The sequence below is a fragment of the Aulostomus chinensis genome, chromosome 3 (assembly GCF_037954235.1).
Source record: "Aulostomus chinensis isolate RoL2024-O1b breed Wild chromosome 3, RoL_Achi_v1.0, whole genome shotgun sequence".
In the NCBI taxonomy this organism is placed as follows: domain Eukaryota; kingdom Metazoa; phylum Chordata; class Actinopteri; order Syngnathiformes; family Aulostomidae; genus Aulostomus; species Aulostomus chinensis.
Window position 1 is genome coordinate 14,783,585 of NC_141322.1, and position 25,149 is coordinate 14,808,733.

At 43.0% G+C, this 25,149-nt stretch overlaps 3 protein-coding genes across 5 annotated transcripts in view; 2 read left to right on the forward strand and 1 right to left on the reverse strand.

The window, feature by feature from the left end:
- Positions 1-1,675: 1,675 nt before the first annotated feature.
- On the forward strand, positions 1,676-8,157 carry phf13 (PHD finger protein 13). The gene is made up of 5 exons (XM_086198874.1): positions 1,676-2,308; positions 3,127-3,228; positions 4,238-4,417; positions 4,507-4,924; positions 5,011-8,157. The coding sequence occupies exons 1-5, from the start codon at positions 2,264-2,266 to the stop codon at positions 5,241-5,243; spliced, it is 978 nt and encodes a 325-aa protein (XP_086055000.1). The 5' UTR covers positions 1,676-2,263; the 3' UTR covers positions 5,244-8,157.
- Positions 8,158-8,295: 138 nt separating this feature from the next.
- Positions 8,296-19,562, reverse strand: dnajc11b (DnaJ (Hsp40) homolog, subfamily C, member 11b). Its single transcript, XM_086198875.1, has 16 exons — positions 19,459-19,562; positions 17,632-17,761; positions 17,447-17,520; positions 17,263-17,364; positions 17,037-17,165; positions 16,819-16,941; positions 16,498-16,571; positions 15,469-15,658; positions 15,299-15,384; positions 14,546-14,662; positions 14,294-14,449; positions 13,938-14,007; positions 13,648-13,705; positions 11,693-11,835; positions 11,477-11,606; positions 8,296-11,365 (listed from the first exon to the last, which is right to left on the reverse strand). Exons 1-16 carry the CDS (start codon positions 19,531-19,533, stop codon positions 11,340-11,342), a joined length of 1,683 nt encoding a protein of 560 aa, XP_086055001.1. The 5' UTR covers positions 19,534-19,562; the 3' UTR covers positions 8,296-11,339.
- Positions 19,563-22,772: 3,210 nt separating this feature from the next.
- The window catches only part of LOC147267808 (calmodulin-binding transcription activator 1-like), a 58,705-nt gene continuing 56,328 nt past the window's right edge, over positions 22,773-25,149 (forward strand). For all 3 annotated transcript variants that reach the window (XM_086198877.1, XM_086198876.1, XM_086198878.1), the window contains exons 1-2: positions 22,773-22,877; positions 24,864-24,959. In XM_086198877.1, coding sequence (XP_086055003.1) covers positions 22,853-22,877; positions 24,864-24,959 — 121 coding nt within the window. In that variant the 5' untranslated portion in view covers positions 22,773-22,852. The remainder of the gene's footprint in view (positions 22,878-24,863; positions 24,960-25,149) is intronic.

The window sequence follows — 25,149 nt, forward strand, 5'->3', positions numbered from 1 at the left end:
GTGTTTTGAAGATTACTTACAGTATGTTTATATTCACACATAGAATTAACAGTTCATCATGCAAGTTACTTTAACTGGCAGGACATAAAAGAATCAGGTGAACAATTCATACGGATATAGTTAAATGATTTACACTCCAATCCTGGACAGGGGTCGCTGTCTACTCTGTCCCCTAGTAGTTTGTCCTCCTCGTACTGTAACTCAACTTCAGTCTCAACCTCCAAATATCTCCGAGGCAACAGATGTGAACCGCTCTGTTAAAATACTGCAAACACACAGGAGACTGATGCTGAACAGTAATGGTGAACTACTGTGTAGGATTTTTACTCCAACGTCTTGGCTCGTCTCCTGATGAAACATCGCTTAACTGCTTAAATTCATATTTAAACCCCCCCCCCAAAAAAAGGAACAAGAATGGAAACTTCCATTTTGGAATGTTTCTTTAGAACAAAGTGCACTCCCCTCAGGTGGAGCCGGTAATGTGCCCATACTCGAAGAAAAAGAGAGAAGAATTCACCATCGCAGTATCTTTATTAAGTAGAGGTATCTGTCAAATGCAATAACAGAGGAATCCTGTGTGTGCAATTTTGGATGTGTTTTAAAGCTGCTGGGTCACATGACATGGAAGCAAGTGCACAAAAAAAGATTCATTTTGCTAAACATTTTTTCTCTGGATGAAGCCTCGGCCTGATTTAAACCTTCAAATGGGGGTCACTGAGACTCTGTCCCTTGTCTGGGAAAGTGTTTTGGTCAGAAAGTCTATATTTAGAAAGTTATCAGCCTTGATATTGACTGTGGTGGATGTTTGCCTACAGTTGAGGGTGAAGAATATGTGTTTTTTGAAAAACAACAACAAAACAGTTCTTCTCTCTTGGGTTTACACTGTACTGTATGATTAGCTAAGAGGATGGTCTTCATGAACTCATTTGTGCCCAATGACTGAATCTAGTCTGTGTGCATGGTCTGTTTGCTTGTTTGAATATGTGTGTGTGTGTGTGTGTGTGTGTGTGTGTGTGTGTGTGTGTGTGTGTGTGTGTGTGTGTACACATGCATGGAGAGAGGTTCCTATGAATTTGAGTCAGTAACAAACAAAAAAATTGATTTTAAATAGCAGAAAAACACACAAAAATTATAATGCTTTGAACCAAATGGAAGAAAAGAGTTTCAGATTTTTTTTTATTTCTTCAGGCTTGTGTATAGTCAAGCGCGGAGAATATTTCCACCAAAAGAAAGTCAGTATCTCTGTTGCAGATACAAAAAAGATGCCTATTCAAATTTTTTGTATTTTTGTCCTGCAAAAACCTGTGAGGCACACATGAAAGTGTCTATTCTGGAGGATACACACACACACACACACACATATATACATATATATGTGTACGTGTGTGTGTGTGCATTTATGTATGTATTCATACTTGCATTTTCAGCCAATCTTAGAAGAGATGTATTTCACCAAATAACTAAAATTAGAAATTAAAAATAGTTGTACTTGCTCTTATTTCTATACAGATGGTATCATACTAAACATGATACAGGACTCGCTCTCTCTCTCTCTCTCTCTCTCTCTCACACACACACACACACACACAAACAGAGAGAGAGAGAGAGAAAAATAAATATAAGGGGTTAAAGGGCAGTTGGCCTCAAACTGTTTCTTTTTTTAGCACTTGTGCATTGGTTGCTAAAAAAAAGGCGGAATGAGGGAAGGCTGGAAACTTATAGTGAATTTTGCTGTATTATTGGTTTTGTAAATGTTCTTAGTCGCTTCTTTATTGAGGTGTTTTCAATGATTTAGAAGCGCTGTCGAGAATTCTAAAAGAAACCACCAGACGGGGGCACTGATGAGCGATTTCGTTTAACAGCCGCCATTGATTTGATTCTGAAGAAGAGGGGGGGTGGGGGTGCAGCTGGTGACAGCCGTAGTGAGCCGCTCCCCCAACAGTCAATCAGTTAACCGGGGATCAAGGGAAGACATTACCGGACAGCAGGAGTACCGTAGTAACGCTCTCAGCTCACGGAGGCACGTTTGCAACTTTCAGCTGACCAGCTAATAGGAGAGTTCCTGGGGCTAGTCGCTCTTGACAAACCGAGTTAACACTGTTGCTTCGAGTTTTAGCAAAGGTAACGTTAGCTTATGGTATCTAAGTTAGCTAGCAAAAGCTAGGTAACCTCAGTGTTTACGGTCGCATTGAGGCAGTAGCCCCTTCGCTGTAGCCTGTCACGTTATCGACAACACGCCAGGTGGTCGGGTTACTCCGTGAAGATGGGTGACATAAACCCATCGACATCCCATGCATTTCAGTCGGAGGTAAGTGAGTATTTATGTAACCGCTGACTGCCTGACAGAGTAGTTTGCAGTTATGTTAAAGGGATGTTAGCGAACTTGATCGAGGTTGTCACACACGGTTGGATAATGTTAGCTCACCGCGCTAATGTTGACATTTTGTTCGCTAATGTTACTGGATCGGTGATAGAATAACTTCACATCAAGAAAAGCTCAACCTGGATGACAAAAAAAAACAAACCATCGGCTTTGACGACTCAAACGGGGCATTGCTTGTTACAGTGGGTCGTTAACGTTATTTCTCATGTGCAATGTTGTCGGAATGCTAGCAGAGCGTTTCACCGATAAGAAAACATTCCATCATGATTGCGGGGCATGCTAACAACAGCGTTGGCTAACTCATCATCATAATTACGCTTTCATCGCCCGTTAACAGTTTGCGAACATTGAATGTTTTATTACCACTGTGGCACCTCGGTATCGCGAAGCACGGAAAACACTTGATGTTTTGTTTGACAGGTTCACTCTGCCGACACTAGTCAGCGCTAGGTCGTTAGCATTAGTTACTTATTTGCTGTCCAGTGCTAGCCGACATAGCTAGCATTGGCTGTCGCGTTTAGTAGAGTTCTTACAGTGGGGGTTGGTAGGAGGGTTCACTACAGAGTAAAGCGTCTGTGCAGGTAGTTTAGCGTATCACACGTTTTAAACTAAAATCGATATTTTCTGCTCCAGTTAGTCGCGTCTGTGCTGAGGACCAGTGTCTAGTATGCGATTATCAGCTGCTGTTCTCCTCGTGTTGGAATGTTGCTGGATGCACCTAACGTCATGTTCCTCTGTTTCAGGGCTTCAGCTCGCCCTACAGGAGGAGGAGGACAGTAGAGGATTTTAACAAGTTTTGCACTTTTGTCTTAGCCTATGCCGGTTACATCCCATACCCACAAGAGGTGAGTAGCATGCACCTAAAGGCAGTGCCTGTGGTGTTGTGTTAACACAGGCTTTTAATGTTTTAAACAGTTGCGTTGTGTCTTTGCTAACTGTTCTTTGTGTAGACTTCTTTTAATCATTTGCTGCCTAATTTGCTGGGTTTTTTGTTTTGTTTCGCTCTTTGAAGAAATGCTATAGTTAAAAGCAAGTTATTTGACACATGACTGTGTACGTGAAATATCTGACAATGAATTGTTTTCTTATTTCTACTGATGGCAAGTTTAAGTGCAGCTGTTGATATATCCTGACTTAATTTCGCCTTGTATCGGGTCCAGTTGCAAATGAGATTTCCTTTTCCCCTTAGCTGATTGAATTATGTCTTCTATGTGGAAACAGGGAAATGGACAGGTTGATTTTAGTTTACCTTGAATCAGTCTTTCATTCTTAATTCACCTGGCTATAGTTTTAGTTTCAGCAGCGCTCTTTTTTTCTTTTTAAAAAGAAATTTATTGTGACAATCTTTGCCTCCTCTATAGTCCTTTTCCTCCTTTTATTTTAGGTAAATTAGTCAAATTCAGGATATTTAAATAAAACAACACCAACACCCGTTCCTCTGCTCGGAACGACTGAATCATTCCAGCAGCTTAAAAGGGGGAAAGTTCACATTTGGAACATTCCATCTTGTTCACATAATAAATGTTCACATAATGAAATCAAATTGGTAACATGGTCGCCCTCCGGCTGATGCGCTGTATTTTTTTTGAGCGTAGAAGTGACAGATAACTTTGTAATCACTCATGTAAACCAACCAGGGCTGAATATTTCCAGCAGTTCTACTTCTAATCAGTTCAATCACATGATAATCTTTGGCGCAATAAAAACACATTGATTGTTAATGAGGACTAGCACAGAGAGTTTTCACTTTATTTTTGGTGTTAATTTGATGCGATGTTTGAATTATTCATCTGTTAATCATCAGCTGCTTCTCTTGATAAGGGTTTGTGCTTCATGTCTCCTGCATTCTTCCAGGACTCTCCACTGCGCAGCAGTTCTAGCCCTCCCAACAGCACCGGCAGCACAGCTGACAGTGATGGCTGGACCCCAGGACCCTCTCCCTCTTGTCCCCAACGGCCTTCCAAGGTCCCCCAGGACAGGAGCAGGAAGCGTCCACAGCCAGGGGCCACACTGTCTAGTCACGCCAAGAAAGACGTGAGATAAAGTCATATTAGCAGCTTGATATATTCACTATCAGTCACTGATTTTCCAGATTTTGACAGAAATTTTCTGCCCCTCTGCAGCACACAATCACCACCCTGCATCCAGACGATCGCAGGAAAGCTGACAAGCTGAAGAAGAAGAAGAGGAGGAAGGAAGGGGAGCACCAGGCTCATGAGGAAAGTCAGCAGCAGGCCCAATCGACAGTCCCAGAGCTGCAGTCGCCCTTCTCCTTTGATGGCCGAACAATCAAAGAGGAGCCAGACGATGACATCAGCATTCCCCTCCATCCTCAGCGTCTGCCCAGCCCATCAGCCTGCAAAGAGGAGCCCAAGGAAATGCGTCGATACTGGGATGGACGAGACCTTGAAGAAGGAGTGGTAAAGGTACAGAAGGTGGAGGGCATTTCCGGAAACAGGACGGTCTTCCGCCAGGGGAAACAGGTGGTGTTCCGTGATGAAGATGGATCAGGAGAGGATGAGGACATCATGGTGGACTCAGGTGGGGTCTCTGACTGTTATACATGTGACTTTATAATCTTGTGATCAGTGGAAATACTCAACGTGTTCCCTCACTTGTCTTCACAGATGACGACTCGTGGGACCTGGTGACGTGTTTCTGCATGAAGCCGTTTGCGGGCCGCGCCATGATCGAGTGTAACAAATGTCACACTTGGATCCACCTGTCATGCGCCAAAATCCGCAAGAGCCACGTGCCAGAGACATATGTGTGCCAGAGCTGCCGAGAAACTCACGGACCCCCGGATGCCCGTCGCTCCCACCGCTCACGTGTAGGCCCTCGCAAACATCTGCTAGACTGACTGCAGGCCGAACTCTGACCCCCACCCAACTTCCACCTCTGTTTCCCCTCTACTTGCTGGACTGACCCTTCCACAAGTTCAGGTCTAGAACCCTTCCATTTCTGTCCTTCATGGTCAGCGATAAATCCAGATTTTTATCAACACTTTAGTGGACCTATCCCCAAGCCCTCACCCCATTTGAAAACCTGAGTGCTATTTTAGATCAACAGATGTTTGTTCTGCTCCCCTACAGACTCTGTGCGTAAGGCAATCACTGAATGGATGTGTGTCTGTAGATGACTTTAGCATAGCTGCAAACCGCTACTGTTGGGACTTGGTGTCTCGCGAACACTGGAAACCTTTGAACTGCCATATAGAAAGAATACCTTCACAACTGCCACCCACTTTGGTGCATGCGAGGATGTGTTGGAATGACGGTTTGCACTTTTTCTCACTTAAAGAAAAACAAAATCCATCTGACCTTTTTTTGTGATAGGGACAGCTTTGTTGTTCGGATTAAAACTGGATTTGATTTCTCTAAGATGCCTCTATTAATGTTACATAACTGTTAAAAATGAGAAAACACTTGTGTTAATTGCTTCAGATGGTGCTATAGTGTTAAGCTGAGGTATAATCCAATAGAACAAAGATGTAGAGTCTGCATCTGCTTCATCTGTCAGTCGTTCTGTTTCCTTATTTAAGTCGACATGGAAGAACTTCATTGAGGCTTTAAGCCTTTCACAACTGAACTAAGCGCTTGTTCTTCTCTCTGCTACTTCACAAGCGGTCTTCCAGCCTCCACTCCCAATTGAGACTTTCAGCCACCCAGGGAGCTTTCACACCGTTTGCTTCCCAAAACAACGTTTATATACAGTGTTGTTTTTTTTTTCCCCCCCTGAAATTTTATTTCTGGCACTTTTTTTTTTTTTCCACAATAAAGAAATAATATATATATTGATTCAGATACGTTGTAAGTCAGCTGTAAAAGTGTTTTGTTAACTCTGGTCCGAGATTTTTGCTGCACTTCAGAAAAGGTAGTATTGTTCGTGGATACTTCAGTATTTCACATGAAAAGAATTTCCTTTTAACGGTTTCATGCTCAAGTCCAGATTTCAGAGACGAATATATTATTTATAGAAGGAATCTCCAATGGCCATTCTGTTCAAGTATCAACAAAGAAAAGCTGTCTTAAAAATGAAGCGGAATAGTGTTGTTTAAAGAGATTCTTTCAAGAGCCCCTTTTAAGAATATGCATGTGAGTGTTTGTTTGACTGGTTAAAAACTGTAAGGGTGTCCAGCAATGCATGAGTTGCTCAGAGTTGTCTGAGCTCTTTGGTGTTTTTGGTAAGATAGAGAAACGGATATCTGCCTGGTACCACGGGCGGGGTCGGTTCGTTGTACGGTTGGATTCGACGAGCCGACCTCAAGTCTCATCACCTCTCACTAAAGTTTTCACAGCAGTATTAAGTTGCCTCTTGAAACAGTGGGTTGAATAGAAAATGCCTTTTAGGGTACGTTTTTTCTAAAAACCTGCTGCAAATTGGATTTAATCCTAAACTTTGTTATTTTCATGTGCCATCTGCTGTTGGACCCGTTTGTATAGGCCACGTGTTGTCTGATTATTATATAAAAGCCATACTTAAGAGTGACAGATTTAAGACTTGGATATTAAAGCAGCTACTATTAACTTTTAATTTTTGTTGACTTTGGCTCCCCCTCTGGCCAAAAGCAGCAGTGTTTACCAGAACGAGGACTTTTACAGAAAGGACGAAACATATTAGGTTGTAGGGTACATTGCTACAATGTACCTCATTTGTGACTGTAAGATAACAAATATGTTGAACCATAAGATGACATGTAACAATGAATCTTCTGTTGTTCAGTACTCAGATTTGTTTCATCCGATTTCATGTGGAAACAGACTTCCAGAAGCACCGTAGTCATGGTGAATCTGGTGGTCGATGGTCTTGTTTGCCGATGTTGGTAAAATACACGGGTATGTAATCAGTGAAGAAGCCTTAGTAGCTGCTTTAATCCAGGAGGAAGTTTTACAATGCCGAATCCTCGTCTTGACCAGGGAACGACGAACACTCAGTGAATGTGGTTTAAGTTCATTACGGCTTTAATACACTGGGCATGTTTGGTGATACGCGGCTGTCAGCTGCTACACCGACCATGAGCGAGCAGTTGGTCTCGTTTTTTTACTTCATGTGTAAAAAAAAAAAAAATCCCCAAAACAAAACGCTGTCTACCAGGCTTATGAAAAACTGCAAACTCACCTAAACAATGTTTTGTTTTGTTTTAAAATATACACTTTATCTGTAAGAGATGATGTAAGGCGGCAGAACGGCTTTATTGTGATCAAATTGAAGTATCGGTGATCAAATGATACCGAGATCAACATACACATTGACGCTGTGTAGTGAAGTCAGCATGGGGAGGGTATCCCCGCCCTACTTAGAAAAAACAACAAAAAAACTCTGAACACACAGCACAAACTGAGCCGGTGTAGCAGGTAAAACGTCCCACTCTGCCCATGTGTCGCCACTCATACGTGCCTGGTGTATTTTAAGACTTGTTGAGTTTTAAATTGGAAAAGCTCATCTGTGCACTCATGTCTTCTGGTATTTACGTACACAGCAATCACCCAAGTTGGGCTGTTTCTGAACTTGCAAGAAGCTAAAAATCATAAGCTGTTTCTCAGGACATGCAGCGTATGTCTCGGAGAGAGTCGGAAGACACAATCTGGCACAAATAGCTAATTTTAGTCTACATCTAGATGATTTAGATGTTTAAATTAATGTCAACAATGCTCATTGTGATACAGCTCGTTATTCTGATCCTGGGTCATCCTGTCCCCTTCTTGAGAAAGCGTTGTCTGTACTGTGGTGCAAACTGTTTCTATGAAACTATTGTAAAGTACTGTAAATAAAGAGTTACCATTTTAAACTGTTTGTCGTTCTTCGTAATCCAACAGTTCCTTTTTTTGTTTTTTTTCTCACTTGTGGCCAATCTTCCACGAACAGCTGAGGAATCAAACTCTGCATTTGATTTGCAAACATTTATTGTAGAACTTACAGGAAACAGACTCCTCAATCAGATACACATACTAAGGAGGTCATTTTGGATGAATGGGAAATGGGGGGGGGGGGGATTTCTCTGCTGATCTCATGGTGGCGCTAAAGGAGATGTGACTGAGAACACAGATTTTCTAAAAAAACAAAACATTTCAAACGGTACCAAACAACCCTGTAAAAGGATTGGGGTCACTCTCTTAAAGGAGATGACAACTGTTGAGTCACTGATTCTTGGACGCACCCGACGGAGTTCAGCTATTAAATCCTGGTAGTGTAGAGCTACATTTAGAAGTTTCAGCACCACCTACACGGCAACTAGCCGCTAGTTTGAGTGTTACCAAAAAAAAACCCTAAAAACAGTACAATCTTGCGACAAAAGCAAATCCTGCACCGACAAGGGCGAATCTACTGATACAGTTTGAATAATGTGGTTTTTTTTTTCTGATGCTGATCTTTAATATGCCCAGCTACTCTCTTTGCAGTAACAGTACTCTGAGGGTCGCAGTGAGGGAAAGAAGCGTAGGCCAATTCTATGGCTCCTGAAGAAAACATACAAGTTAAATGACTGATTGGGCCCAAAACATCCAGACTGCATCTGCTCGAGGGTTCGTTTAACTCAAGATTGCACATCGAATTAAAACAAGACACATTTACTTGCTAATTTCTTTTGTACAAGTATGCAAATGAAATGAATTTAAAAATATCTTTCTTTGTTAATGAGCAGTAATAGTAACTAGATACTGTAATACTTCCTCCATACCTTGCACCAAATAGTGATCCTTTTATTTCAACAGCTGCCGTTAAAAACAGATTCCCAGATGGCCATTTTGACAAGTTGATTATTGTGCATGTGAGTATTAAAGAAGCTCAAATCTAGGACGACACACATTTCGTTGAGCATTTTGTCTTCTCATGAATCAAATAACTTAAAATAATCCAAAATTTACATCACAATGCGGTGATCAAAAGACATACATTTGCCTTTTTAGGGTTTTTTTTCCCCCCTCAGTTGCACGGGTATAGTATTGCATCATAGATTTATCGTTTTGAAGTTAATTTTGAACCATAGATTTGCTGTATTGGGGTAGTATTGTTATCAAGGTCGAAGTATATATTCATCTGTGATTACCACTCCCAGTAGTACTATGTAGACAGTACAAAATACACTGAAGCAATAAAATACTTATGCTCTCTTCAAGGTTTAAACAATTAGTTATTAGTAGTGGTGCCTGGGGTTCAGCATTTTTAACAGACCTTCCATAATTTATACGGATGTGTGAGCAGAAAGTGCATCAATGTTAGATTTCCCAAAGTTGAGCTCAACAGATTGATGACAATACTGTCGCTACAGTGCAGATCGGGTACTCGGTGCAGATTATTGCCTCAAAGATGATCATAAAACCCTCAAAAACAAATATGGCATCTTCATTAAAGTCTAGACTTTAAATTAAAAAAAGACAGACATGACACAGAGATAGTTTACAGACTAAACCTACATTTTAAAACCTAACAAACAAACAAACCTTCAAATAAAATGGATCAAGTGTGGCTCAGGTCAGCTCCATATCCAGTGTGACACAGGGACTGTTCCAGTGTAACACGTAACCTACACGAGGGGCTTCTACTGGCAGGGTCACAACCATGAGAAAAATCTTCATTCATATCCTTTTAAGGCGGTGCTTCACCCAAAAGCTGTATTTTGCCTTGCAAGCAATCACAAATAGTTGTCTTGATCTCACAAACACGATTTTTGTCATTGCTGCTTCGCTTCTTTGCGACTCAGAAATGCATGAAGTGCCAGCCATGTATATTTAGCTTGAAGCTAATGGTGAACATAGTTAATAACTGCAATACTGTACCAGAATGTGGGTTCCAAAACCCTCAAACGCATCATGAGGTATAATCCAAATCTTCTTCGTCCAGCCGTAACGAGCTCAGTAATTCACCAACACTTTGATTTGAGCAGAAAACAAACTACACACGTGGTTGGCCACCCGTTTGTGGCAGCACCGAACCAGTAGGTTTAAAGTTAGATTGCTTTTACCTAAAATCAAAGTTTTACTGAGCATATGGCTGGATAAAGAAAACAGATTATGTAGGATAATACACTTGAGAGTTTGTAAACTGACACTTTTGAACAGTTTTGCCGCTGTTAGCCATCAGTTGCCATTAGCTTCACATTACATTACATATATGACCCTCGCTCTTGCTGCATTCTGGAATCACAGAATAGTGATGAAGCAGTGATAAAACTCTGTTTGTGACCTAAAGACACTTAACTGTGAGTACTTGAAAAGCAAAATACACATTTGGTTGAAGTATTGCTTTAAACATGATCAAGTAATGATCCACTAGCTTCGTTCGAGAGCAACAGGCTACAAACTCACAGCATTAAAATGCCTTGATACTGCAATGAGATATCAACAGAGTGTGATTTGTAATGTGGTTGCCTCGGTACCATCAGATGACAAGTGTATCACATTTAACACTTTAACAAAAACTCCAGTTAAAAAAATCAATCCATCACTCCTGGCCAGCTTTGAGGCTATGAGATGTGATCCTGCATAGTTTGTCTTTGAAGGTTTGTGTGAGGTGGTGAAACAACGAGGGTGATACACAGACAGGACCAAGTCTAAATACTATGTCACAGATAAAACAGCTCTTTTGTTTACATGGCTGCATGACTCTATTTTTCATTTATCTGTGCACTCTTAGCGTATGGTTCAGTCCCGGTGCTGCTGCTGCTGCTGCTGCTGCTGATATAGAATTCTGTCCAGGCCACGTGTGACCTCCTGTAGCGGTCAGATCTTTGAGCAGCATCGTCAAGTGTAGCCGACTACAGACACAGAGGGTAACACCTGCTCGAAGCTCTGGTATCCTGCAGCTGGGAGATGAGCGGCCCACAGTAGAGGGAGGAGTGGAGGGGCTCAGGGACGGATTCACTAGTACCACCACAGAGGAGGACCAAAGGATAGAACTGATTTTTGTGAGGAACATCTGTTTGTGCCTTCACTTCTGGTGCTCTGGCAATTTTGGGCTCCTAAGACTCTGATTCAATTCTGTGGGCTGATGAGACAGAGAGAAAAGGATCTGAGTATGAACTGAAGCATAGAAGCTTTTGTCATGTTGTAATTAGTGTGCAGCTTAACGTCTTGGCCATAGCGTCTGCATACTAACATTGCTTGGGTATCCGTAGCGGCTCAGTGTCGGCAGAGATGACTTGGTGCATGGCGCCTCTGAACTGGTACAGCAACTTGAGACTCTTGTCCTCTCCCACGCAAGGGTCGTAGAAGCCCGGCAATCCTGCCTGCACGCACAGAGGCGAATCATTTGCAACATATGAACGCAGATTTAGAAACATAAAGACACGCAGGCTGATATGCGAACACACACCTTAGACGCTTCAGTGAGGATGAGTTTAGAGTCCTTGACGAGGCACTGCAGAGGCACGGTGACGTCAATGACTTTGGCTTTCTCCTGCTTCTGACTGTTGTCTGACACAAACTTCCCATACCAGGCATTCAGGATGATCAGACCTAGGGTGTCACAAAGAGTTTTGATGAAATGCATGCACTTCTGTCAAACCATGGGTACGTTGTTGAATACACGAGACTCCATCTGTAACAGATGCAGAGAGGTATTTGCCTGTTTGCATAATAAAAGACCATAACAGGAAGAAGAAGACATCTTACGGAAGAGACGTACGCCTTTGGAAGAAGTAAAAATTCGTGGCAACAGTTCTGGCAACACGTTTTTTTTTGGTATTAATACTGGGGTTGGCACAAGAAACATGCATTTTTAATTTTTTTAATTCTAAAAGACAAAATAATTCAGTAAAACAAATCAATGCTATTAATTGCATTCTTGCTCTTTGATTTAGCAAGAAAACAGAGCTCCAATAACCAGTGGAAGGCAGCAACGTGTGTGGGCAGCATCTAGTCAGCTCCATACTACGATAATAAGAAGACCATCACATACAGTGTCATTGAGAACACTCAGTATTTTTGTAAAACAACATGGAAGTAAATAAAAAAAAGAAAAAAGAACAGAGCCCAGTTCTTACTGATGGGAGAGTTGTGGCCTGAAATGCTCTGCAGGTCAGATTTGACTCATATTTCTGCTCCACAAACGGTGAAAAGTCTTCGGAAACGCGGAAAATACCGTACAAAAGATTTCCACCTCTGTGGTGGGGCTGGGAAATGAACCGAAAATGTATCAAATTCAAAATTTACAGTCTCTAAACACCTTGATCTTGATCACGTAAGCTCTTTGAATTTACATTTTCTCTCGTGCATGCACTGATTTTTCACTTTAAACATAACATTATCTAAAACAATTCATTCTGTTTGTGAGAAATAGATATTATCCTTTCCTCATTTTAGGGAACTTGTTTTTTTTCACTTTAAAAACTAATTTGTAAACACAAAACATGAATTGAAATATTTTAAATTTTCGAGGAAATGTGATACATGCAATTAATTAGTTACAGAACATGTGATTTAATTTATTTGATTATTTTTGTGATGCACTTGACAGCCCTCATTACTACCCCTGGCCATGACAAGGCTTTTGTTTTTAAATAATCTGGGTCCAAGTGTGTGTGTGTGTGTGTGTGTGTGTGTGCGTGTGTGTGTTTGTGTGTGTGTTGGGACAAAGATAACAATCGGGTTACAACTGACCAACCTACTTAGCTGTGTTGCTCAGAATAACGGGACGTGAGCACCATTGCTCATTATTCTTTTTTTTAATGACTCATAAGTTTGGTGACGAGTGTCGCGATGTGGTTTATTACTTCCTTCAAACTGCTTTATTTATATTTCAACAGTCATTCGGTTAAATTTGGGAATATGAATGTGTGGGGGAGTCTGCTGTAAAATCATGGCCCAAAACAGTTCTGAACAGACGTGATGTGAGACGTATCTCAGTGGGAATGTATGAATTTGTGTGTCAGTCTTACTACTAAGTTAGCTTGATTTCATTCTCTACATCCTGATTACACAAATGTTAGTCCTCAGCAGGGGCGTCTAAAAGATAAACAAATGTGCAGCCTGTACATAAATAAAACAGGAAATTCATTGGCTCCTTATAGTTTCGATTCACGCCTGTGTGTCCTGCACACATTTACACGTTACAGAGATGTAAACACTGCAGCATGTAGACCAGCTGCATCATCATCATTCGCTCCACAGCACAAGATGAACCGAAGCTGCTCACAGCTACAGCGGGAAACAACTCCAGTTTCCATCCATCTCATCTCATCCATTCAGTCTCAGCCTAGTGTTTAGTGTTTGTGTGTGTGTGTGTGTGTGTGTGTGTGCGCGCGCGCATGTGTATGTATGCTCCCTCACCCATCTTGGATTCTTCTGCTTCTATGATTCTCCTCACAGACTCCTGCATCAGCAGAACCTACAGAGAAACCAAGGGTGAGAGAGAGAGAGAGAGAGAGAGAGAGAGAGAGAGAGAGAGATTGAAATTGAGCTGGATAGGAGGTTTTTAGGTGTAATGAGGGGAAACTGAACCTAGAAAAAAATCAATGATCCAATACAACACACACACACACACGCACACGCACACACACACACACACACACACACGCACACACAAGAAACAACTCTTTGTTGACATGTGGAGAACTCACAGCAGACTCAGCCTCCTGCTTCTTCTTGGCGATGTCTGTGGCGGAGCTCTTCCTCTGCAACTCCAGCTCTCTGAGGAGCACAGAGACAGACGTCACTCACGGGTGAGCCTCTCCATGATGACAGCATACAACATGAACACCCACCACTCAAATGATGCACTTCTCAGCTAACTTTTGTTCATACAGACCAAACTGACGCAGGAAAGCACAGTTTAACAGCAGGACGTGGTGGGTTTGACATTGCAACTCAATACTGGAATCAATTCTGACTGAAAGGTGATACATGTGGGAATATTTTCTACTGCCAAGACATAATGAAATGCTGGTTGTGTTTGGGGAACAGGAGATGCACTGACTCCTCTTTCTGTGCGTGAGTATACGGGATGATGATCAGTCTGTGGATGGCCATGTAGACCAGCAAAGGTCCCACTGTGGCGTAGAAGACAGCGCTGGGTAGCAGCTGGTCTGTCAAGTGAACTGGAAACAGGTACGTCTGACTGGCACGTGACAACCTACGTAGAAACACACACACGAGACAATACTGCAATGACAAAAAGGACCCACAATAGACAATAGAATGATTCATCAAACGCGGGGTCGGCCAGTACTTGATCTTGAGCGTGACTCCCTGAGGGACTCCGACGCTGACAGTAGCTGACAGGACACTGTGTCGGCTGATCTTCCTCTCTGCTCCATATTCCACCACAGTGCCGAACCAGCCTGTCCTGGGGGGGGACAGATGTGAACCATGACCATTACAGAGAGGGACTTTATAATTGGATAAATCAAAGTAAAAATTAACTGAATATATCATATCCATAGCTATGTTTTCACCTCTCTATCGTCAATGAAAGAAAAAAATTGAGTTTATGTGAGCTGATAATGAGCATTTACACCGACACAGGAGCGCGCTCTCCTCCACATAATCCACCTCGCTGCATCTTCAGTAGCCCAGCAAAAACCAGTCTTTCTCATACAACAAATTTAAACTGCGTAATGTTTTAACAAGCTAGCAGTGTATTCCGTCCTTTTTTCCCCCACAGTGGTATTACTTTTTCATTCAGCTACAAGTCCCCAAATTTAATCGATACATTCGATTTGCCGAATTGATTTTTTTAACATTTAATTTGTATAATTTGTATTTGGTTTGTATTCCTATTTGAATGCAATCATATTTTGATCTTGAATTAAGGCGTCTATTTGTTTGTGAGGCCGATGTCATGTTGATTTCATAAAATATTTAGTTCATGACCTGAGGAAATGTAGAATAATCACTTGTCTTATCTTGGTTCATTATGTCAATGTCATCTGTTGAACTAACCTCACACATGAAATACATCCCATTGAGAAAATTGACTTACTTGACTGAACCTTTAACTTTGGTCTGGTCCTCGTCCTGGAACTTGTACTGGTAGCTCATCATCAGGTAGGAGTGAGGAACGCCCAGCTGGAAGAGGAGAGGTTAAAAATCTGGTGTGGTAGTTATGGTGTGAGGACAAAGAGTCAGTGACTGGACACTTCATGAGTGTACCTGCACAGCAAGGGTGAAGTGGCTGCTCTTCGTATCCCGCACCAGACTCGTGGTCATAGCGCTGTTGGGGCCCCAGCGCCACTGCAGATAACCCATAGTGTTCTGGTCCAGGTGGCGCGCTGTCATCAAAGAACAACTGGGCCGCAAAGCACGGGGAGAAAACTGCAAACCGCACTGGGCTGTCAGAAAACTGGGGAGACATGACAGGTGGCGGGTATACAAGAAAAGATGACATGTTTGTAAAACTGCATGATGAGTCAGCCTTTCCTATTGAGGGATATCGAATGTGCAACATCCAACGGAAATAAACTTCAGTCAAGACATTAAGGGTTTTACTAAAGGTCGTCTGAAGCAAAATCAGAACTGTACTGTCATTTTTAACCTGGACTGATAGTTAATTGCTTGTCTCTGTTTGTTTTTTATTGTATCCAATCTGTATAGTTTGCTTTTAGAGCCAAACTGAGGACTGGTGTTGAAAACTAGCATTAGCTCTAATCTCTGCATGCAGGACATCAGTACTTCAACTTCTTTATAATGAATAGAAATGGCACTATGGTGTCCAACCAGCCATCCATTTTCTACTGCTTATCCTGTTAAGGGTCATGGGGGGCTGGAGCCTATCCCAGCAGCCTTCTGGTGAGAGGCAGGGTTCACCCTGGACAGGTCGCCAGTCCATCGCAGGACCAACACATAGAGACAGACAACCATTCACACTCACAGTCACACCTACGGTCAATTTAGAGTATCAATCAGCCTCATCCCCTCTTGATGTCTTTGAACTGTGGGAGGAAGCTGGAGTACCAGAGAGAACCCACACAGGAACAGGGAGAACATGCAGACTCACACAGAGAGATCCCGTGCTCGAGCCGGGGCTCGAACCCGGAACCTTCTTGCCGTGAGGCCACAGTGCTGACCACTGCACCACCGTGCCACCCGTTAACATGCATGTCCCTTGTAAATATAGGTAATGCGTAAATAAATTGAAACTACATGCGTCTTTGTTCCTCTTTCTAAAGAGATGGATCTTACCATCGCGGTGTGAGATTGCGAAACACTTTAAAACCAATAAGGGGTCCCAGTATGTCTCCTGCACCGAGCTCCACCTGTCCAGACAGTAATGGGGGGTCAAAAACAAGACAAAACCATGTGTTTACATTGTTTCTGGAAGTTGCCGATAAATTTGCTCTTCCTGTCAGCTACTGCCCCCCCTGTGTTCAGTAAGACTAGAAACACACATGTCAGAGTCACAATGCTAACTTGCTAACTTGCCCCCCTATTTCACGAAGTCTGCCCTTCCTAGCGTCCTGATAGCTGAGTGCTACAGTCAAACATGGCTCCTGTATTGTATACCTCTCCCCAGCCTTTAGCTGACATCACCCTCCGGACAGTCATGTTGATGTTGCCCCCTCCGTTCCCATTGTGGGTTGAGAGCGAGCCAGACAGCACTGCTGTGTCAGAGTTTGTCAAAGGAGCCTGAAGAGAGACGAGACATTTGCAGCCTGATAACAGAGAGTACTACACTACAGTGAGCTACTGTGTAGTACGGATGCTAAGTAGTTGTGTCATACCTCTATGGACTGGGATATGTGCATCTTATTGATTTCAATATGAGGAAAGCCTCCTCCTGGCATCTCCTCAAAGTCCTCATCATATCGGTCGAACAGGTCTGTTGCGTCCACGCCCACGCTGATGGTGCCCTGAATAAGAATGGCACGAACAGGGGAGAATGAAAGGAGTATGTTACACAGCATAACAACTGCTTTGAGTTCACAATGTTGGTTGGGACGACCAAACCTTGGGGTTAGTTCTTTGCTGCAGTCGCCTCTCTTCGCGTTCTCTCTGCAGCCTTTCATACTCCTCTCGAATTTCTGCGGGTGTTCTTTTTCTCTCCACCACCTACAAAGCAGTTGACACAAGAACAAGGATGATGATGTATGTGTACATGACGTAGCAGCAAACACACAAACCTGAGACATACCTCCCAACCTTCCACTTCCAGCCCTTTCTTCCCAAAGATGTCATAGATTGCTCTGGAGTGAGCATCACTCAGCACTAAGGGAGGAGACAGTGACTTCAATATCACTAATACGACTTTAATTGTCTCTTTCTTGTCAGCTTTTACATCATTGTGCTGATGCTGTGCTTCTCTTCTCTTCTCCTTACCTTCATAGGCCTGGTGCACCTGGTTGAAGAGCTGCTCAGCCTGTCTTTTCAGCTCCGGGTCTCGATGTTTGTCAGGGTGATAGAGCATACATAACCTCCGGTACGATGCCTTCAGCTCCTCTAAAGTAGCCTGTGGTCAGACAGAGGAGAGGTTTCACTCTAGAGAATGACTGCAACCAACTATTACTTTTATCATTGATTTGAATAAACCACGACACTTTCATGGATTAATTCAATTTGAAATGACCATTTCCAGGGCCAGTGGCGAAGGCTTTAAATAAAGATGGACTGATCCGCATTTTTTCAATTCTGATATATCCACTGATACGATACCAGTTTTGTTGGTTTTATGTTTAAGGTTCCATGATGAGGGGCTGCACGTTGGTGCAGTGGTCAGCACTGTGGCCTCACAGTAAGAAGGTTCCAGGTTCGAGTCCCAGCTCCATCACAGGATCTTTCTGTGTGAGTCTGCATGTTCTCCCCATGCCTGCGTGGGTTCTCTCTGGTACTCCAGCTTCCTCCCACCGTCCAAAGACATGCAATTGGGGACTAGGCTGACTGATACTCTAAATTGACCGTAGGTATGAATGTGAGTGTGAATGGTTGTTCGTCTCTGTGTGTTGGCCCTGTGATGGACTGGCGACCTGTCCAGAGTGAACCCCGCCTCTCGCCCGTAGATGCTGGGATAGGATCCAGCCCCCCCGCGACCCTTACTAGTAAGGACTAAGCGGAAGACGACGATGGTTCCATGATGAGGCTGTCATAAACCACACAGCACTTATTATTATTATTAGAGAGAGCAAAAAATATACACAAATGCATTAAATTTAAATGTATTCCAGAGCAGTTTATTTGACCTCTACATATGGATCAGTGACATGTCTCATAGGACTTTGGAGCAGCTTCATGATCCAGTGGAGGCTATGGAATGGAAGTAGTATCAGTAAATGCATCCAGATCAACGCTCCAGTATCGCATCCATGCATGAAGCCAACTGATAAGTGAACAACTTAAGTATCGGCACCCTATTTTGATATTCCTGACATCACCTCTACCTTCAAAATGCGTGTTTTTGTGAGAAATTCAAACCACAAATCCATTCAATATGCATCGACTTGACTACGTCAGAAAATCTTCAAATTAGAAGAATTTCCTGTTATTCCTTAACAGGACAATAAAGTAATGTCTCTATATGATCGCATGTTTGTTGAAATTACAAATACGTCGTATTTTTGTTGAGTGATTTGCACAACTTGTCCAAGAACCATCCCCCGGCATTCATCTAATGTTAGTCACCGCAGAACTATTCAACTACAAAGATCACATTTCTCACTCATAGGGTGGACTGTTTCATTATAGGACATCAGATTTCAAAGATTCCCATATCTGAGGAGGAGAATCACCCCCCCCCCCCCCATTCATTTAGTGTCCATAACATTTCTAACCGACAGCAATAAAAGTTAAAGTTATTTATATGCATTTCCATCAGCGACTATTACCTATAGTAGCATCTTCGGTTCACGAACAAGCACAAGCCCTCCAAGCCTCCGTGGGACTCACCTCTGAGGTAGTCATCCATGCAAATACTCAATTTAAAGTGCGAACCCGGTCTGCCTTAAAAGAAAGTAAGTTGATACACACAGCATATTCAAGTCTCTGCAGCATCTTCGAAGCTTTGTGCCGCAGACCGTTATCTTCAAGGAGGCGAAGGAAGCACCGACTCCTGGCTGCTTCGCACGCCGCTTCCCAGCTGATAACCGAACATACAGTCGCGACGAACGGCTTACCAACACTCGGCTTCAGCGTAAGAGAAGTTTATAAGCCTACCTCTTTCCTGACGTTGAGTAGAGAGTAGTAGTCTTGGTTATTAAACTCAACATCATCGTCTAAGGACGCGGCCATGTTTGCGTTTATTCCAGTCCCGCCCACTCCCTCAGTGTTCCGGAAGCTCATTGGTCAGCCAGACCAGGAAGCGGAGGTCATTGGCGCCATCTGCTGGTTGTGTTAGAGATTGAACACTAGAAGGGTTTAACATTGTCAAACGACATGGGGGGGGGGGGGGGGGGGGGTCAAGAATGAGTTTAGAAGAGATGATTGCCAGAATAAAATATGAAATTATTGCCATTTTCACCCACAACTCGCACTCTTTTCCCCCTTTTACACACACACACACACACACACACACACACACACACACACACACACACACACACACACACACACACACACACATATATACAAACATACATATACATACATATGTTGTTATAGATGTGTATATATGTGTGTATATATGAAACATATATTTCATATCTATGAAACATACATATACATATATGTACACACATACACACACATACACACACATACATATACATATATATATATATATATATATATATATATATATCATATCATATCATATCATATCATATCATATCATATCATATCATATAGATGATTGTGGTTGTGGTCTGTCATTTGTTTGAAGGAGCCTATCACTGCTAGTCAAACATCTCTGCAGGGTAACTGGAGCCTGACATCATCTCTACTACTGCCAACATAATTAATGTTTCAAATCAAATAAAAGTATAGCAGAACACAAGGTAAGATAAGTGTCTTCCATTAGCAAACAGTCTTATTAAATTTGTATTATAAATCATTCAAGTACTGACAGCATGTACGTTGCACAGCTACTTTACTTTCTGATAATGGTGCTTCTACATTGTCTCATGTTTAAACAAGCTTATTATTTACATTATGATACTGCAACTTTTACTTCAGTAAATCTGACTATAAATGCGGGATACATTCCTGTTTACGTGGTTGCTAATTTCCAATGCTTTGGTGTCGCTCATCTAATAAGAATGGCTGACCAACATTCATATGTCTTCACTTTCTTAATATAATTGCTTTAGTTGATTTTTGACAATTTTTTTTGCTTGAAATTTGAAAAGAGACTCGGGTGATTATTTTAAGAAGGCGACAATATGGTGAATGTAGTTTATTTCCAAATGGAAAGGCCGGTTGATGAGTTGTGTTTATACGTTTTCCCAATAAGGTCTTGACCCATTTTGTCAGTGCATTAAAACTTCAGATCTCTTACTCTATTTTTAGAAAATGGATAATGTCACAACTGTGACAAAGATAAAGATGGGACTGATGTAATAGTTACAGCACAACCTGGGGGATATGTAAGCTGCAGCAATGAAAGGATATTATAAAGAATTATAGTGTCTATTAAAGCAAAAGAATAAGTGAAGCGAGCTTTATTCATTCCTTTGTTTTGAGCGGGAGAATGTAAACCAGTACCTGAATTTGTAACTTAACTGATAAAAGTTGGACCTCATTCATGAAACATTCTTATGCACAAATCTGTTATTAAACACAGCGTTGTTGTTGTTGTTTTTTCAAACCATCAGTTTAGTCTCATAAATGTAAAGCAGAGCCTGCTGGCTATGTGTGACTCCTTGCTCCTAACTGCAACTTTTTAAGTCCTTTTCCTTAAATCAGGTTTCCCCTTGCTGCCTGTAAGACTACATTATGGGTTTAAAATACTCATATAACTTGTAAGATCAAATTTATTTTTAAGTGCATTTTATTCAAGATCTAAAGTCTTCTAACACAATTTTTTTAAATTAATTTTATCTTCTGTTCCAATTTGATTTATTGGAAGGGATTTATTATATTTCATATCTCTTTTACTTTCAATCTTTACTGTTCTTTATAATTTTAATGAAACAGAGAAAACTTGGCACACTCCCACTGTTCTTATTGTTCCTGATTATTTGATCACGTCATCATTTTCTTGTTTTACTCCGAATGTTACTGCTTGGTTGGTTTCATTGAATTTTGTGATCCACTTTCAACCCCATGCTGGAAGATGAGCTTTACAAATAGCCCCCATTTGCCTTTCCTTGGCTTTTTGCCTCATTGTCATTCATCCTGCTTGAACCATGTTGATGCCAAGAACCTTGTGTTCCTCTGTTATCAGAGGCTACGCAAAGCATACGTAGCTGAAGACGAGCCATTTAGAACCTCTGAGCTTGTCTGGGTAGAAGATTGTCTCTGTCAAATACAAGGCTTTGGTGTAAAGGCGATATTTATTCTACCCCGAGGCGCAGAGTGCAGCACTGGTTTGTAAAAAGAGAACATAATGGTCTCGGTTAAAGCCACAGTGAATGAACTATTTAGTGGGGATAAACAGCCGAATATAAATAGCCTATGAGCGAGGAAATTGTTGGCTCATTATAAACTTTACTTCTTATAGCAACAACAATCTCAGGCTGGAGCCTGAATGGGCAACAACAAGGGGTGGCGAGGACAGGGAGAGAGAGGCAGAGAAGGGGTGCGGGTGTGGGGTGAGGGAGCGTGTGTGTGTGTGTGTGTGGGGGGGGGGGGGGTGTATGTGCGCGCGCGCCCGCGCGTGTTTGCGCGTTTTATCCTCCAAGTTTTCAGCTGACCTGTCATCGCTTCATTTCAATAACACGGCTCCGAGAATGAGCCGCGCGTGCGCACAGCCTGTGTAGGCGCGCGTGGAGCTGTCCTTTCAGCACCGCGAGCTCCAGCACCACAGCCAATGACAGCAACTACCACCCCCCCCCCCCCTCCAGCCCACGCGCATCTACAAAGTCTTTTCATCTGAATTCAAGGAGAGTTCCCGATTTATGGCGACCTCGCGTCTTATTTTGGGGGAGTTTGAAGAAATAAGCGACTTTAGACGTGTATCTCGCGCGCACGTTTGCGTGTGAACGTGTGTTTGTGTGCGTATGTGTGTGAACGGGAGCGCGAGAGAGAAAAGAGGATGATGAACACGATGATGCTGTGGGAGGCTGACTGTCAAGGTGTCCTCGAATACAGACGTCGTTCAGTGACGTGATAGGAGAGAGAGAGCGAGAGGAGAGAGTGTGCGCGTGAACTTCAGGGGGCGTGGTCAACAGAGGAGGCGGAGCCACAGTGAATTCCGCGGTCCGCCATCATGGATCCCCTCTGTCAATCCACGCCCGCCGAACCAATCGCCTTGCCTAACACGGCAGGCTTGCCCCCCCACCCCTTCATCTCAGCCCCGCCCCCCTCCTTGAGCTGTCCTCTCTGTGCACGCGCGTGCCCCCCCATACACACCTCACCACCTCCCCCCCTCCCACCCCACCACTAGGTCGAGTCGAGGAGGAGGAGGAGGAAGAGGTGGAGGAGGAGGGATGAGGCGCGCGGCGGAGGGGAAATGGCTGCCGAAAACAAGCCGGAAGGTAAGACAGAAATAACGGCTTTTATTTGAGGTGGCAGAGGCTCGCTGCTCGGGGTTCAGGCGAGGCGAGGCGGGGACGGAGCGGTAGAGGTGGAGGGAGATAACGGCGGGGCTTTCCCTCGCTGATAGCCCGTCCCGAAAACACGGAGGCTGGTGCTGAACCAGCGACTGTGAAGAACACGGTTAACCGACAGCAAATAAATAACGGGAGGAGAGTTGTCCCGTCGGTGGGCTGCTAGCGGGTCGATGTCGGGTAGTTTTTAATGGTCCGGAGCGTGCCGGCGGCATTAGCTGCTTCGCTGCTGGTTTTACATGGAGGGGATGATGGGGATAAGAGAGGACGAGAGCTGAAGGAATTCAAATGGTGTGTGTGTGTGTGTGTGTGTGTGTGTGTGTGTGTGTGTGTGTGTACGCGCACACGCGCGTGTTTATCTGTCCCCGTTTCTCTCCGAAAGCATAAAATAAAACCCCCCGAATCGTAGATGTCTTCTCCTGACTGGCACGCAACCCGACGAGCTCCCAGTCACAATCACAATGTTTGTGTGTGTTTGTGTTTATGTTAGTGTTCTTGTGGTGATCATACGTGTGTTTATGGCTGATAAGGCAGTGAAGGTGAGAATTAGGTTGGTGAAGGTGGCGGAGTGTGCGTGTGTGTGTGTATGTGTGTGTGTGTATCAATTTTTGACACTCCTATTTAAACTCTTGTGGGAATTAGCCTCACACACAATCACGCAAACACACACACATGCATTCATTCATGATTTATTTGTGTCATTATATCAATGTTACCTCTATGTCTCATCTCATGGATTCATTTGTTAATATTTTATTGAATGTATTTGATTGGATTTGTTTGTAAACATTGCTTATTTTTTCATGTGATGCTTTTGTTTCCTTGTGTGTTGAAAGCGTAAATATGACAGATGTATATCAAATGATTAAACAAGAAATAACAAGCTAAAATGACAATAGATATGTATATATGCCCAAATAATATTATTCAATTATTTTTTATTGATTATAGTGATTCCATGAACTGATATAGGGTGCCCCCCCCCCCCCCCACTAGGAAGCAATGCTGAGCAGGACTCTTTTGAGGGGCTTTTTTTTTGTTTTTTAGAGAGAACTTAAACCACATGAAATATACCACACATGTATGAAGTACATTTTCAGGCATTCAGCACTTATATTCAGCCACACATTCATACATAGCGGCGTGCAGGCAAGCATGCAGTGTGTAGCCAGGGGCGAAGGGAAGGCCATGGGTTGAGAGTCCCATTGCGTGTAAAGATCTGTAGATGAGACAGAAGGCCCATAGGCAGATCAGCAAGCACTGTACCACATAAATATGAAACCATCCCCCTGTCCTTACTTATTGCACCTCCACACACACACACACACACACACACACACACACACACACACACACACACACACACACACACTCACACTCACACTCACAGCATGTTTTGTCCATTGCCCCCCAGTGTTATGTATAGAGAGGATGCAATAATTTACGAGCTTCAGCCAAGCTGAATGAAAGCCAAATGAATCACGGCGGCGAGGGCAGGAGACTGCCATCCGCTCTTCCCCATCCCCTGGCAGATGTGCATGGCGCCGATCAGCAGAGCACACCGGTGGGCATGAGAACAACATCCACCATATAGCCTGGAACACCATCTCTCTCTCCGCACTGGTTGGTCTACTTTGTATCATAGCAACAGTGGTCAGGGAAACAGAGAAATGATGAGGGTGAAGAGAAACTAAAGCTGGGTACAAGTTAGTCACACACACGGAGGCAGTGTATCTACTGTGGCCAATTGATCACGGGACACAATGGATGCAAGTTAGTGGATCAGAAAACAGATCAACCCGCATACATATCACTTGGAATTGTGTTTCTGGGATTGAGAGGTAAGATGTCCAAGTGGAAGAAACCAGAGTGTGGGGCGGCTCCTAAATATGTCTCCTCTCACTCTCTTTGTAGGACTGAAGAAGATAAGAAATCCAGATCGAATGGTCAGGATTGCTGTTGGTTACACAGGACACACCCCTCCCAAGAGTGACGACACTGACGCCAACAGTAAGAGACACACAAACGCCCCTAACTCTGTATGTGTGTGTGTGTGAGGGCATTTAAGTGCTGCACACACATTTGTCTGTAGGGCTGGGTAACTCTGGGAGCAAGTATAAAAGCCTTCTGGCAGAATGATGTGATGCGGGAACTGAGGTCTCCTTCTCATCTGCTCTGTAACTGATCACACTTACACACA